The 15,316-nt window shown below is 39.5% G+C and overlaps 1 protein-coding gene across 12 annotated transcripts in view; it reads left to right on the top strand.

Moving 5' to 3' along the window:
* GREB1L (GREB1 like retinoic acid receptor coactivator) overlaps window positions 1-15,316 on the top strand; it is a 142,238-nt gene that overhangs the window by 67,650 nt on the left and 59,272 nt on the right. For 9 of the 12 annotated variants that reach the window (XR_012659177.1, XM_075084794.1, XM_075084792.1 and 6 more), the window contains exons 3-4: window positions 8,539-8,710; window positions 8,942-9,139. Coding sequence is in view for 11 of the 12 variants with exons in the window: in XM_075084794.1 (XP_074940895.1) it covers window positions 8,542-8,710; window positions 8,942-9,139 (367 nt within the window). In the remaining variant the exon portion in view is untranslated. The remainder of the gene's footprint in view (window positions 1-8,538; window positions 8,711-8,941; window positions 9,140-15,316) is intronic. The other 3 variants (XM_075084798.1, XM_075084800.1, XM_075084801.1) reach the window with 1 other exon arrangement.

Here is a 15,316-nt window from a genome sequence, read left to right on the forward strand (position 1 = left end):
ATAAATTGTAATTCATGTTTGCAACTAATTGCAAAATCAAAATTGCACAGCAAAAATATGCCTTGATCCTAGAGCTGGGATTAAGCACCATCACTGATTTGGTTAGATTGCACGGGCATTAATAGTGTGGTTAATAGTCCTATTGATTATGGGGAGAGAACATAAATGGGGGAAGCTATGTAAGGGCATGCTTGTTTTAAGGAAGCAGGCTGAGTTTTTCAGAAGTGCTCCTTAGTGATTTATTTGTGCTGCCTCTACAATGAGTGCATGAGCGTCCAATCGTGCGCATATACTCCTTTTAAAATAATGAAGTCTTTTAACATTACCAAAACTTCAAAATTACAAGCTAGGTTTGTAGGGTGATAACCTTTTATTTTTCACCTGAAGGTTTTTCTGTTGAAAGAAAAGAGAAAATGTACGCTGTCTCTTCAAGGTGCGTAGTAATGTTCCATTCTCTACGTACACTGTCGAAGATCCCAGTAGCATAAAAGGATTTGCTCCATCTTCTACAAATTAATTTTAAAACCCTTAGAAAACCTTCTAGTAACTAATCTGCTATTTTCATAACGTCATTTAAAGGGCTCTAAAAGCCTTGCAGTTAGAAATAGGTTAAATCAACATAATTAGCTCACGACAGCTTCTATATCATGAAGGATATAGGCCTATTCCTGTAAGGTTCATACTCCACTATATAATCTTCTCATTCTCGGTTATATACTACTGAGCATCTATTTTCTTATTACTGGCAACTGATTATTTTTTTTTAACTCTTTTATTCTTCTATTGCCTTTCTGGTCATATTTGTTGTCATCTCACTTGCTGGCATTGTCCACAACCCTGTATCATTGACCTTTCCACAAAACACCAGGGGTGCAATGGGAGAAGATGAAAAGATTTTTTTTTTTAGTGTTTTAAACACAAAATGTGGTTATTTATGGTTTCTAGTTAAGTCCCTTTTTCCACAGTAGGAAGGCAGAGGAGGGATGACTAGGGAAATTACATATTTGCAAAAGCTTGTGGGGGAGAGGGATGTTGTGTGAACAGATGTGTGTGGGTGGATGAGAGTATAAAAGAGACAGCAAAAATATATGAGTGCGTGCAAGTGGTGACAGAACATATAGTGCCTATTTATATATGAACATTTGTGTGCATAAGACAGTCTTTGCACGTGAAAACTAGCCATGCATTTACAACAGGTGTCAAAAGATGTTCCTTGATTCCAAGTACCCTGCCAAATGGTATCCAGCTACAGTTTTGCTCCATTAGTGTTCAACTCTTTGTAGCACTTTTTCATGGAGTTTTCCATATTCAGGTAAGTATATATTGCATTCAATGCTTCTTGCATAGCATCATTTATTCACATAAACTAGTCCTCCATAATTTTTGCGTATTGTGTAGTCACTGTAGGTGAGCTCACATAAATTAAATAGCGAGGTCAGATGTTTTCTTTCATGTGCTTGTTGCATCTGTTTACTGAGCAAATGGCATCAAATGAAATTTGGCACATCCTTAATCCTTAAATCATCTCAATCTTCACTAGAGGAATGTGTTGAGCATCCCCAGTGCACCGGCTGCACCAGTTTTCCTCTTGCTGCACTGTAGGAGTTCAGCCTACCTGGAATGCAACATCTCTTTCTGAGTGAGAGCCATAACCTGGAGAAAAGTAAAGCCAGTGCAAGGTCTGTACAGTTCTTGTCACAAAGCTTCAATGCAGAAATCTTGCAAAATTACTTCCAGCTCCAGTTGTCAGGTTTATGTAATTTGACTCTAACTACACAAACTTAATTCTGAAACAGTATTGTAAATCTTCAGATTTATAAAAGATTACATCTAAAGATTCTGGGAGAGTTTTATCAGAACATTTGAAAGATCAAGAAAAATTCAAGATATTAAGCAATAAACACAAGTGCTGAACTTATAACTTCAAATTACTGAACTATAATTTTGTAATTCTTGAGCTTAACTTGCATTGACTTCTATAGCGTTGCACTTTGCAATATATTCTATGTTTGACTGCAGCTGTAAACTCCTTTTCATGTGTACAGCTCAGTAAATAATACTGTTAAAAAGAACTAAAGAAACATTTCAAATTTTAGGTAAAAGAGATTGAGTTTCAGTTTCTATTTCTCAGTGGTTTTCCTCTTTTGGCCTCAGTGTTACATCACTGCTAGTTTATACTGTGAAGCTGAAAACTTCCAAATCACTGAATTTTTAAAAATGCAATTTGGACTTCATTTTTGCAGTATTTGGGGGTGATTTGAAGTTGACAGCTTCATGCATATAAGTTCAACTTACTAACACCATCCTGAATTCAGGTGTGAATTTTACCCTTAGTATGTTTATTGTTTTGTGAACTCTGCCTCAAGACTATGGAGATAGTCCTGGGGTGGAAGGGGTGGAGCAGTAAGTGCATAGCCATGTGCATGTTAGTACCACTTGTGATTTGCTTTTTGTTTCATGTTGTGGGGGAACATCTGACCTGTTCCACCACCCTGCATGTAGCTCTGTTGTGTGTCCATTTGTCTGCCCAAGGAATTGTCCAAATCCTAGTTAACCTGATGCACAACTCCACGTACAGTTACAATTAATTGAGCAATAAGAGGAAGAACCTTTTCAGGAAAAAATTGGTGTTCTTGATCTTTCCCACTCCTCTGACACAGTAGTGGCAACATCAGACTGAAAGATTAGATTCTAAAGGGCATTGGATGCTATATTTTCTTCAAAGTGACACGTCAAAATGAAACTCTGCTGTAAACAGAGTCAATACAAACTAATAATTCATTTTTCCTGGAAGGCTTTGTCTATCACTTGCTACGTAAGATTGTAAACTCTTTTACAGTTGCGTTTGAAAATCCCTAACCAAGACAAAAGCAGGGTGAGAATCTCAGGATCTTGAAAGGACTGTGGGGGGAAAAAAGGGATCTTACAGAGGTTGTGAGATAAGGGGCTGTTAATGAGACTACTCTGCCTTGCACTCTTGTATTGACTCACACACAGGTCTTCCCCCACTGAATGCTACAGTTAATGCTAAGTTAATACTTATGACTTCGAAGTCTACACTTTTAATTAGTGCATATATGTGTTATTGTTGTTATTAACTGTCATCCTTTCTGCTGTATGCATGCTCATTGTACATCCTAATGGTGCTCTAATGGGAAAAAAACACTACTCCCAGAACATCAATAAGAATGATGTGAATAACAGAAAATGCTAGCTGTACCTGAAACAACCAGTTCCCAAGCAATTCTACAGCATAAATAGATACCTGGTCTCTGACTAAGATAACCCTCTGAGATACAGAAGCTGTGCTGGGCCTGGCAGTGCCTTTGTGAAGGAACTTGCTTTCTTTTCCTTTGAAGAGAAACTTTCCTGTGGGGTTAGGCCAGATCAGAAGCCAGATTATGTGTTTTGGAGAACACAATTACATCATTAGGTTAAACACAAAGTAAGGAGTCGATAGAGCTGACTTAATGGAGGGTGTTTGCATCAGATTCATCATTCGCTATCAGGTAATTGTGAAATTGCTTTAAGCCATAACAACAACACTCACCCCCCTCCCTCATCCTCCAGTTCAGTTCCTCTCCTTTAAAGTCTCTGGGGTCATGACCCACCTGGAGGCCAGATATGTGGTATCTGGTGTACTGAATGATCTGATTATATTTTTACTAGCAGAGCCTTCAACTCAGTGTGCAGTTCTACTCCAAAGAGCTATTGGGTAACAATCCACTTTCCAGAGATTTTTTTTTTTTGTATGTTGAGGACTGTAGTCACCTATTTTTCTAACTAAAGGTGGGTAGTGTTTACTGTACTTACAGCTCCAGAAGACGTGCAGTGTGTAGAGAAGCTGGGCTCTGGTTCTTCTTGAACATCCAGTGTCATGCTCCTGCACAGATCATTTGAAACCTGGATGACAGCATAGGACAAGATTATTTGATTGAACTGACAAGACTTTCTTGTAAGTTCGGCTTCTGGGGTTGAAAGAGTCATCAGAATTTCCCTGGGTCCTTCACCACACAGTTAATTGATGCAGTGCTAAAATCAGCCATCTCTGAAATTTTGCTTTATGTTACTTCCATTTCTATCTGCCTTGATGGAAACTCCCGTCAATTGTAGTTTTGTTTTCCATAATGAGCACCCTCTTTTTTTTTTTTTTTTAATTAAAAGCTATAGCATTAATATTTCCTCACTTGTGGTCAGGTTAGTGGAATTTCATGATTGCCTAGTTCATGTGTCTTTGTAAGGACCCAGATTGAGATGCGAGGGCTGCCTTGCAGCTCTGCTGTTAAGGCAACTCTCAAACTCCAGCAAGTCTCACAGTTAATCCTCCAGTTCAGTGAAGGGCCACTGCAGAGAAGACTTGAAGCGGACTTAGGAAATCCGCTTTAAAGAAGCATAGCAGCAGTGGAGATGTGTTGGGTAGTAATCATGATGCCTTAGTATCTGGGTCTTTGCAGAGAAGTACCCTGAGAGTGATAGAGCCTGGAGGTGCAGGTGATCTGAATATTAGGAAACTCTCTTCTTGTTTAATGTTTTGCTGCAGATTTAATTCTGAAATTATTCAATTTTAATTGTGTCTTCTAGTCTCTCTAAAGTAAGTTTTAAGGACGTGAAATAAAAATTGTCTGAGTAGAGTGGCGAAGTTGGTGGGTGAGGTAAAGAGGGGAAGCCTGGAGAATGGCTGTTGTCAAACTGAGCATTCTTCCTTGGTGGGGTGGGAGGTAGGAGAACATGTAACAGCAAATTTTACTATACATATATACTCTGCATAATGCACATGTTAACATCCTGCAGGGTCCAATCCAAAACAGAGATCAAAAGGTGGCTAAGAGAAGTAGGCAACTTATGAATTAATTACACTGGTATCCAGTGGTGCAGGTAAAAGGAAAGGTGTGGGTTGGAATACTGTATTACAGATGTGTGAATTGCTGGGAATCCAACCAGCTCTGTGCTGAGCTAGCTGCAATTAGTGAGCATGTAGATAGGGAAAGGATTCTTTACCCCCAAATCAAACCTCTTGCCCATTAGAAACCTCTCAGTGCACCCAAGTAGGCTCTGGCATAGTTCGGTGCAGTATGTCTGGATACAGGACAGTGAGTGTGAGGATGAGCACTGATATATCAGTGTTGACAGGACAAAAACAGGTGTGTGAGATCAGGGGGGGAGCTCTGAAGTCAAGTCCAGCTCCATTTTCTCTCAGACACCGTGTCAGATATTCTCAACTGTGCTCAACCTGGGACCATCTTTCCCACATCCCCCTGAGCTCACTGATGCTACATCAAATGTGCAGAATTTTAGGGAGTGCTTGTCTTAAACCAGCCCCTGTTGCTTTCTAGAGTGAAATTGTTTGTTTTATTTTTACCAAATGGCCTCACATAGAAATGCAGGATAGACATATTGTTTGGATAACTTGTTTTAACAATGAGCATTAGTTACATTAAATCATTGGGTTTGGTCACATTTAAATTCAGATATGGCAGGTACATGTCTTAATAGCAGAAGTGGGTTTTTTCCCCTCTTTTTTCCTTCCCTTCAAATTCCACCAACTTATTTTGACTCCAGACTCTTTGCTGCCTCCTCAACCCATCTCCACACACATGAGCATGTTCAAAGACTGTTATGCTCCTGCTGCCCCCTCTGCTGCTGCTGTGGTACGCTGGCTGTGAACTGGCCCCCATTGACACTGTGAGGAGGAAAACCAAGCGCTTCCTAATGGCACCAGGCATTTAGGGGTAGAATCAAAAGCAGAAACAGTAAGGCATTAATACCTTGAATTGGTGCCCCTGGCCTTTGGGCAGGCTGGATCAGGATGACACAACCCAAACCAGCCAGCAGCTCGCTGTCAGAGGGTCTCCCCAGCTCCCCTCCCCTGCAGAGTGAGAACCTCCTGCTCCTCCCGTCCCTGCTCTCCCCCCCCAGCTCCCTTGAACTCCAAATGAGGGCCAGATGTCCTAATGGCCTCGGGCGGTGTTAGGAAATCAGCTGCCCAGTGCAGGCTCCCTGGTGCTGGTCTCTGGGGCTCCCAGCTTCCCCCGCTGCAGGCCAGCAGGACCCCCAGCCACTCTGCCCTCTGGTACCTCTGCCTGCCTTGTCTTGCACAAACAGGTCCCTGACAAGCCTTTCTGCTGCTCCGCTTCCATACTGGAGAGGCCAGTGCCCATGCAAGTTGCAGTTCCTAAGCTTTCCTTTATTTGGTGTTTCCAACTGCAATCTTGTTTTCTCTTGGCAAGCTAGAAATGTCCTCCAGTAATATAAACCAACCTTCTCAGGTAAATCCATGGCAATCGCCATCCACAAGCAAGTCTCTTTGTATAGATTCCAGGGAGGCAAATTAAATAGGCTTGGCTTGCCAGCATTTTTGCTGCATGCATACTGTATTTTATTAATAGTTTCCAATCAAAATAAAAATAGTGGGCATAGATTTTATATAACATACAGATTGTAGAAAACATGAAGGATGAGCAGACTTCAAGCAGCTGCCGTACTCTGGGAATTGCAAATTTTCTGATCATCGATCGTATTGATTCATTTTTATTATGGTATTTTAACAAAAGTCTTTTCATTTGGCTACATTCCTGAAATCCTACCTTAAGCACACCGTACCTGACATAAAATTCCACAGCACAGAAATGAATTTTTATGGTGTGCATTTTAATTATATAATAGTTAGTCATTATTTCACTGACATTTAGGGAAACATCACCTCTGATTTCAGTAAAACCTGGATTTCAGGCACTTAGCTTTTTGTCATCAATTCATTGTTCAAAGGCACCTGACAGGATTCAGTGTATTGCAACCTTAACGATGCTTCAGCACAACTTTTTCCCTAACTCACTTTGTGGTTGTGTGTTTGTACATACTCCCTGCTATTTCAAATTGAATGAAAACTTGCAGAAAGAAAAAGAAAATCTACTTGTCTTAAATATTATTGCTGAAATACCTGAATGTGTCAGGCTAAGAAAACGTGTTTATCTCTGTATTGTCTCCAGCTGGGGTAGGGAAATGCTGTTGCCCCAAAATTTATGAAAAGTGGGTGTAAGTCAGAGATGTGGCATTCTTTGCCCAAAGTTGTATGAAGTCTCTAACTGAACAGGGAATTAAGCCTCTCTCTCAGGCTGGAGGTAATCAGATAATCTTCATGCCTGTATATTCCAGTAGTATAGTAAGATTTAGCTGATAGATATTTGTCTATACCAGCATATCTCAAATGCTGCTGTAAGTGGCTGTCATCATTATTGCTCTTTTACAGGTGGCCTTGAGGACCTTGAGCAACCCAGTGATAAAGCAGGAGTGGAATTGTAGGCTTTCTAAATGCTGACTTATCTTCTTGGCCAAGGTCTCTTCCTGGTCAGAGGGCTAGGTGACATCTAGAGAAGGGAAGTGCAAAGATAACATTATAAGGTTTTGTACTTTTCTATCTATTGATTTAACTGGGGAAAAGTTCTCTCTGCTGAAATAAAATTCTCCAAAAATGCAGTCTTGTATTCAGAATATTGGAAAATATTAGATTGCTCTTTCTTTGGAACAAATGTCATATGGTATAATGATCCAGCAAAGTGGAAAATGTAATATTTTGGTGAGTCTCCCTCAGCATATTGTAAAACTTCCACGTCCATCTTGCTACTACATGTTTACATTTGAGAGTCTGTATCCTAATGTGGGGAGCACAAATATAACAGGCTGTGGGCTGTATAACGTCACACAAGGCGAAGTAATGGTCTGTTTGTGCTCGAATATTTCTTGAAGTTTATAAATTCATCATTGTTATAAACATAAATGTTAATTGTCAAAGCAGATAGTTAAATGATTGTTATCACTATGCAGGTGTAAAGCATAGTTTCAAATAAAAACATTTCACAGCATTTGCTGTGTATGGTTTGGATGTTATTTATTGCTCTCTTTTTTTACTTACATTTTCTGTTGTAAGAGGATGATTACACAATTTCAATTATATGGATCAGGCTACATATAAATCATAGTGTTACACTGAAGATAAGAGGTGGAGACCCTGAAAAGACAGAGAACTGACCTTTCAGTTAACATTAGCAAGAGCAAAAACTCAAGTTATTGGATGTCTGTATGTATTATTTTTCTGTAAATGATGGCGTACTGACAAGTAAAATTATGTTAACAGACAACTAGTGATGGAGCCAAACTTGACGTTTTAAATTTTGTGTTACATACCCTTCTTTAGTCGACTCTGAAAATCCTAAAAATTACAATAATGATTTTATCTATCTTTCATTAAATTCTACACCTGGCAGGTTCTTGAGGCTGTCGAGAGGCTGTGTATGCAGAAGACACAAAGCAGCGTGTTGTAAATGTGCTAAAAGCTGTTACTGAAACAGGAGGACAGCCTACCTGGTTGAGAGAGAAATGTGAATGCGTAGCACTAGTTAGAGGTGTTCTTTTCATACTGTACTTCCTTACTAACTTTATGTCACTGTCATGGTGTGTTAATAAGACCTCACTCTTCATTTGTAAATGGTCTACAGATGCATTTTCCCACCCCCTTATCAGATGTTTTCTTTGTGTTTTTAGATCATGGGGAATTCATATGCAGGGCAACTAAAATCTGCCCGTTTTGAAGAAGCTCTTCATAACTCTATAGAAGCTTCTCTGAGATGTAGCAGCGTTGTCCCACGGCCAATCTTCTCACAGCTGTACCTGGATCCTGACCAGCCTCCTTTCTTGCCGGAAGGTAACAATGAAAGTATGGCACATTTCAATTGTTGTTTTTCTGTGTGAGAGAAGGGTGGGATATGTTTCATTACAGAAAAAAAAACAACACCCCAAAACCAAAAAGCCATACGGCAGTTCATTGTGTGATGCAAAATCTGAATCTTGGCCCTCATTAGGAGAAAGAATGGCATGCTGGTTATTTTAAAAGGACCTAAATGCAAGTACTGATGGAAAGTTTATTTTACTTTTTATTTTTACTCAGATGTGAAGCCAAAGGTAGAAGAGTTGGATAAAGAGTTAGTACATCGCTATTCACAAAATGGAAACCTGGACTTTTCTACCAACCAAACTGTTAATGAAATGGAAGATGAAGAGGAGGATGAAGACATGTCAGATTCAAGTAGTCCACCAATCCCATATTCACAAAAACCTGCCCCGGAAGGATCTTGCACTACTGATGGTTGGTGACCATTCTTTTACATGTGTGATCTTTACAGCTAATTCTCAGTATAATGCATAGTCTCTACAGTTAGAAACTCTTGAGCTATGAAGTCTGGAAATACAGTTCATAGTCAAAGCCTTAAATCTGAGAAAATATGGAATAAGAGGACTTGTTTCAGGACATGAAATGTAATGTATTATTTGAAATTAGGGTGTAAGACTTGCTGTGGCACTTTATTAGTTTCTGAAAGCCCCTTGTTGTCTTTGGTTGTCATTGGTTTACTTCTTCAAAGAAGTTGCATAAGTCAACATCAGTATAGCTGGTTCTAACTCTATCCCTAAATTATTCTCAGAAACATTGGCAAATCTAGATTTAGTTGCTACCCTGGGCAGAAGGACAACTTAGGAGAGAGAAGATGGAGAAGAGACTTGCAGTTCCTTCTGCTGCCCAGGGGATAAGAGAGATGGTAGTGGAAGCTTGTCTGTTTTGTCTTTGCCACCTGCCTGCTGGCTATTGCTAGTTTACCCTGAGCTGTCCTTATTTTTGTTCTAGATAAGTGAAGTTGTTGACAGTACTATTTTTGTTTGTTTTCTTAAATATGTTAAAGGGTCAGATCATTATGAATATACCTTATGGACCAAGTGAACTTGATATAATTAGTTCATCTTATCTCATCATTGTGCTATTCTGAAGATTTAACTTCCTTAAAGAAGGCAGATCTAACGTTACTTATTAGATATGCTTCTCTTAAAAACAGCTCCCACCCCCCTCAAACCCTTGGAAACAAACAACCCTTCCCACCGGGTCCAAAACTTGGTCTTGACACTTTATTCACTATCTTCCTGAATTATGGGCTTCCTTGTGCAGAGGTAATAAAAAAATGGTAATTTATAGAATGGTTTTGTACCTTATTACAGTGTATGGTTATATGTAGTGATAGAAGTAAGCACTAGTGACTGGTAATCCGTCGACATTTTTTGGAGGTAATTGGTGGCTAATGTTGATGTTTTTGCCTTTACCCCTTCTGAATGCAGCTTATATAAGCTTGTTTACACTCCATAGCAATGTACCGCCAGTTCCCTGTAATACAAAGAATGAAAAGGCTGGCTGCTGTGGGAAGCCAAGGAATATTCTTGGGAGAAGTTGTTATTCACACAGAATTGTGTTTGCTGCCCTTTGGAGGCTTGTAAATTGGTAGGAGCAGAGGAGGAAGTAGTATAAAATTATGTATTCCTAGGAAGGTATTCTCAAATGAAGGCAAGTATCAATAAAGGCTGCAAAATCTCCTGTGGAGAGCAGGAGCAGTTCTGATCACTTCTGTAAAGAAATGTAAAATAAACTGGGCAGCAGGTTGCAGAGGAAAACCAACAGGATGGTAAGAGGAAGGAGTTCTATCTAATGAGACTCTTTGCCTACCAGGACAGAAGCTGAGATAGTGTATGTTTACACCTAAATATATCAAGGATAAAACACTAAGGAGGGAGAAGAGCCAGTCATGCCAACAGGGCCCTGCGGAAGTGTAATGGATGCATAAAATGGTTGTGAGTGCATTCAGGTTAAAGGTTTAGGATTCTTTAACTATTGGTGATACGGTTCTGGACCAGCCTGCCAGTAGCAGGAGTAGGACTCAAAACCTTATCTGACTCCAAGGCTGCCATTTTTTGTGAAAGAGCTTTTTGTATGACATCAAGAGATCTTTCTCAGTCTCATTCACACATCCTGGTGATCCCTGCTTGCACGTGCATGCTCAGACAGAAACGTTAGTTGTTTCCAGTTAAATGTCTATGACTTTACTTAAGAGGTGACCTTTCAGCCACGTGCAAACTGTTCCAGGTTCACCAGTGCCTTTGCTGCCTCTGCTCAGGATTACTTCATAAGGCTGCCCTGCCCGATGCAGCACTGCAAGGAGGTCCTCGGCTGTCAAATGCTCACTGCAATGCAGACCTCTATGCTATAGCTGCATATTGCATGTCACAAGGTTATGCCTAGTTATGCTATAGTTACATAATATATGTAATTATATGCTCATGTATATATGTAACATTATGCTTTTTAGTATGTCCTGGAAAAAGATGACCTTCCAGGGGTAGTTCTGTGGTTTGATTTTTATCTAGAAGTCTTTTATGATCAGAGCACCCTAGAAGAAACTTTCCTATGTTACATCCACAGAATTTTAGGATTGTTTCTTCATCTTTTTCAAGTGTACCATTCTGAATTTACAAAATCTGTTTCTCTCTTAAATGTTGTTCTCAAGGAGCTAATTTAAGAGAGCAGAGGTTTTGTATCTGGAAAAGGAAAATGCATTTTTAAAAATACTGCTAATGATCTGTTAGGACAGTTTTACGTAAGTGTTTAAAACACCCAGGGTCTCAAATATTAACTCTGCGGACCATATCTCAGCAAGATATTAGTCTGATAGCTCATCTTTCATCTCATAAATATGCCCTTCCAGAGATCTAAGACAGGATTGCTGCCATTGTTTGCATCCCTTATCTTAGTTATTTAATTACAAAGATAAATAACATTAGGAAAATGTTAAATAATACTGAAAGACTAATGGAAGTCACTTCAAGTGTTTGGGTGCTTTAAACTAAGTATGTATTCAACTGCTTATCCAAGAGCAAAGTATTGGTACTAGAACCTGCAGTTCATAGCTCCGATTGCTGTAAAACCCATCTCCCACCTTTTAGCACAGATGGGGTGAAACCTTTTTCCCTTTTAAGGTATTTGTGCTGTTTGCTTTCCCTGAATTCAGGGTTTATGCCATAACTATCATATTCTTTTCTGTGGTGACTTGTTCTTTTATTCAGATGGCTGAGTTGTCAGTCACATGGGTGCAGAAGGTAGGTCTTAATGCCTTTAGTCATCAGTTAAAAAATAAGTGCCCCTCAAGTGACAGTTTGTTGGATGTTCCTTCTTAGCTGGCCATAATAGATCCCTTAATTCTCCTGTTAGCCCATTGGAAACAGCAAATGCATTTGCCATTGATTCTTAAAAGTAAAAAGCAGAATAAAAGTAAAGACTTTGTAATCAAGAATAATAATGGCATTTGGGGGATTCACTTGTTTTCAGGGGCTTTTTTTTCTGCTTAGCACAAACTTTTGTAACTAACTTACCCGTTCCACGAAAATAAGGTCTTCATTTTCATACAGCTACCTCAAATGTCTACAAAATAATACAAGAAGCTTTTCTGAACCTTTGCTGTAGCTTTAAAAGAGGCTATTTCTAGTTTGTGGAATAGCATTTTATGCAAGCTGTGGGAAACACAATAGTAGCACCTTTCTTTTGTTAGTAAATCCTCAATTTACCTGATGCTTAAAGAAGGGCCAAGGTATTTTCAGAAGCAATTAGCTAAGCGGGTACTTAACACCTGATCAGTTACTGTGAAGTTACAATAGCAAGTGACAGTGACTGGTAATTCATATGTAATTCTTGGAAGCTAATTCCTTATGCAAATACCCATTTATTGCAGTGTAACAAGGGGTTGGTACCCCACATTGAAACCACCTCTTGTGACTGCTGGGGAAAGGCAAAATATATACAAATTTCATTTTTAAGAAGATTCTGGCACTTCTAGGTGTTGACAGTTGTGGGGATACATTTTCATTTTTAGGAAGATGGGACTGGATTAATTTAAATGAAGTGGTGTTGGAGAATGCAAATGTGCTTCTCAGAAGCAAAAACTAATAAATTTTCTTTCAAAGAAATGCAGATATTGTCTGTAAAAGCAATTAATTATTCTTTTTTGTGCCTGCTCTTGGTATTTGCAAATCTCTAATCAGAATGTAAATGCCTGCTCTTTATTTAAAACAAAGCAGAGATCCTGTGGGAAGATTATTTTTTTAATGGAACAGCTGAGCTGTGTGCTTTTGCTTTTTATAATTACACATTGATAAACAACTTCATAAAGAGAAGCTGGTTTGTTTTCATGGCTCATGGGTTTTCTTCTCTTCATACTTAGATGTCTGTAAAAGGTACATTGGCACTTCAGTGTCACATTTACCTTTCTTTTTTCGTAAGAGATGTGTGTGTTAGTGCTGCTTGACATAGAAATTTAGGTGTAAGCTCAATTATAAATGAATAGCTATGAAATGTAAATGGATTTTACATTTTCGGAATCTTAAACACAGTCAGTACAAATTCTGCTTGTGTAGAGACATCATGTCTTGTCTTTTCTAATGTGGAAATGGTTATCTCTCACAGATAATTAATTATAAGTGCAAAATCATGCAAAACAGGAAAAAAAAGTTTGGGGTCTCTGTGTTGCTTGCTAGTTAGAAAAATACATTTTTCTATACATAAATATAGCAGAGAGAGGTGTTAATTCCTCCTTCCTCTCCCCACAATCATTTACTTGCTTCCAAATTAATATGTTTCATGTGGAATTTTCTCATTCGGTTTAAAAAAGCAGCAGGAACTTAAAACTCAGTGAATGATTTGCAGCCCCAAAAGCCAAGCGAAAGAAGGATGATGAAGGGTTCTCAAGCATACCATCTGCTTGTCTTTGAAGGAAAAATCAAGACTTTTACTGCACAGAAGCAGATTTGCATTCTCTCTGTATCTCCTGGTCAAAGTGAGACCCAGCTGTACCCAAGCTCTGCAGCCCTCCCTGGCTGTCTTGTTGCAGCTGTTGAATAACCAAGAAAAGAGCCCCCAGGGCTCTGGGGGTCTGTCTGTGCTGCCCCCTCTTGCTGTGTGACATTGGGGATCCCTTTCGCTTCTGCAGAAGGGGAGCCACAGGAAACCTTTTAGTGTCAGCCCTGTTACTTGTCTCGCTCCCTAAGAAAATGAGGTTTCGGCAGTTGTCTGTGAGCTCTGCTGCTTGTCTGTCGGGAAACTGGTAGCTGCTTTCTGCCACTGCTGGCAGAGAGGTAGAGATCCTCAAGGTACTGAATTTCAGTAAGATTTGTGAAGTTCAGTAGCTGGTTGGATGACATTGATGTCCCCAAACTAATGTCCCCTGGGGCAGAAAAATAATTATAGCTCTCCTCTTACACAGCCTGAACATTACAGAGGCATGTGCTTGCTGGCCAGCCTGTCTACACATACATACCAGAGATCCAGAGATGTCGCCAACCAAAGCAGAGGAGGGTGCCGGAGGAGATTGTGCAAGGAGGAAGAAGGGGAACGTGGAAGGGATCTGACAGCATTTTGGGGTGGAGTAAGAGATGATACAGGGGGTAAATCTTAGGTATTGTTTGCAGATTAGGCAGGATGCAGAATTTCTACAGTACGGTCCTACATATCCTAAATGGTGGGAAATATTAAATATATTCACATCAACAGTCTCTTAGGTAAGAGGATGCTGTTGCTTGTGATAGCAGACTGAGATGTATCAGTTTGTTTCAATGGGTACTGCTAAGATGTTACTGAGTAATGCTTATAAACTTGTTAAGATTATGTGGTGGGTTTCCGTAGGGTCTTCCTGCACCTTTTCCCCTAGGGACTCGTTCAGAACGGTGATGTGCAGCTGCTCAAAGTGTAGATGAAGTTGTTTTCCTCCTCCTGGATGATAGCAGAGTCTTTGCTTCCATCTCAGATGTTGTGGAGCGCTAGGGCATTGCTTTGTCTCAGTGGGACATCAAAACCCTGAAGCATCCAAAGAGGCTCTAAGTTTCTCATATGATCTTTAGCCCTCTCAATGTCGTGTGCTCTTTCTGAAAGCAAGTCTATATTGAAACGTAACTGTTAACAACACTGACAACCAAAATCCTGCTTTCCTTGGTGTCCTACTATGTCCTTTGGTGTCCAAACAGTCCTTTGCTGTCACTAACAGTTAATTCAAAAGCTTCTTTCTAGTTACTGTTTGTGCTTCTGGGCATTTCCTGAAAATTTTTAGGTAGAGACAAGGCTAAAGAGTAATTATGTAAAAGCACAGGTTTAAATCTGTCTTGAAATCTTCCCGCACTTGCTGTTTCATAATCCTTATCTACAGGTTTCCTGTTTGCCCACATTGTCAGCAGTGGGTAATTTTTCAATTTTAAATCTAGACGTAGAAGGGTATTTTCTAAGCATGTCAACTGCTCAGATTTCACTGAATGCCTAAATATTTAAGACCAGTTTTCAAAATTCTGGAATTAGTACCCAAATGACATAAACATTTGAAAAAGCAAATTCTATTTTGAATGTAAGAAAGTTTCATTCCTACATTTGTCTGCAACTGTTTCTTTCTAAATTACATTGAAAAGTCTAGAT

Source organism: Phalacrocorax aristotelis, chromosome 2, assembly GCF_949628215.1.
Source record: "Phalacrocorax aristotelis chromosome 2, bGulAri2.1, whole genome shotgun sequence".
NCBI classification, from domain to species: domain Eukaryota; kingdom Metazoa; phylum Chordata; class Aves; order Suliformes; family Phalacrocoracidae; genus Phalacrocorax; species Phalacrocorax aristotelis.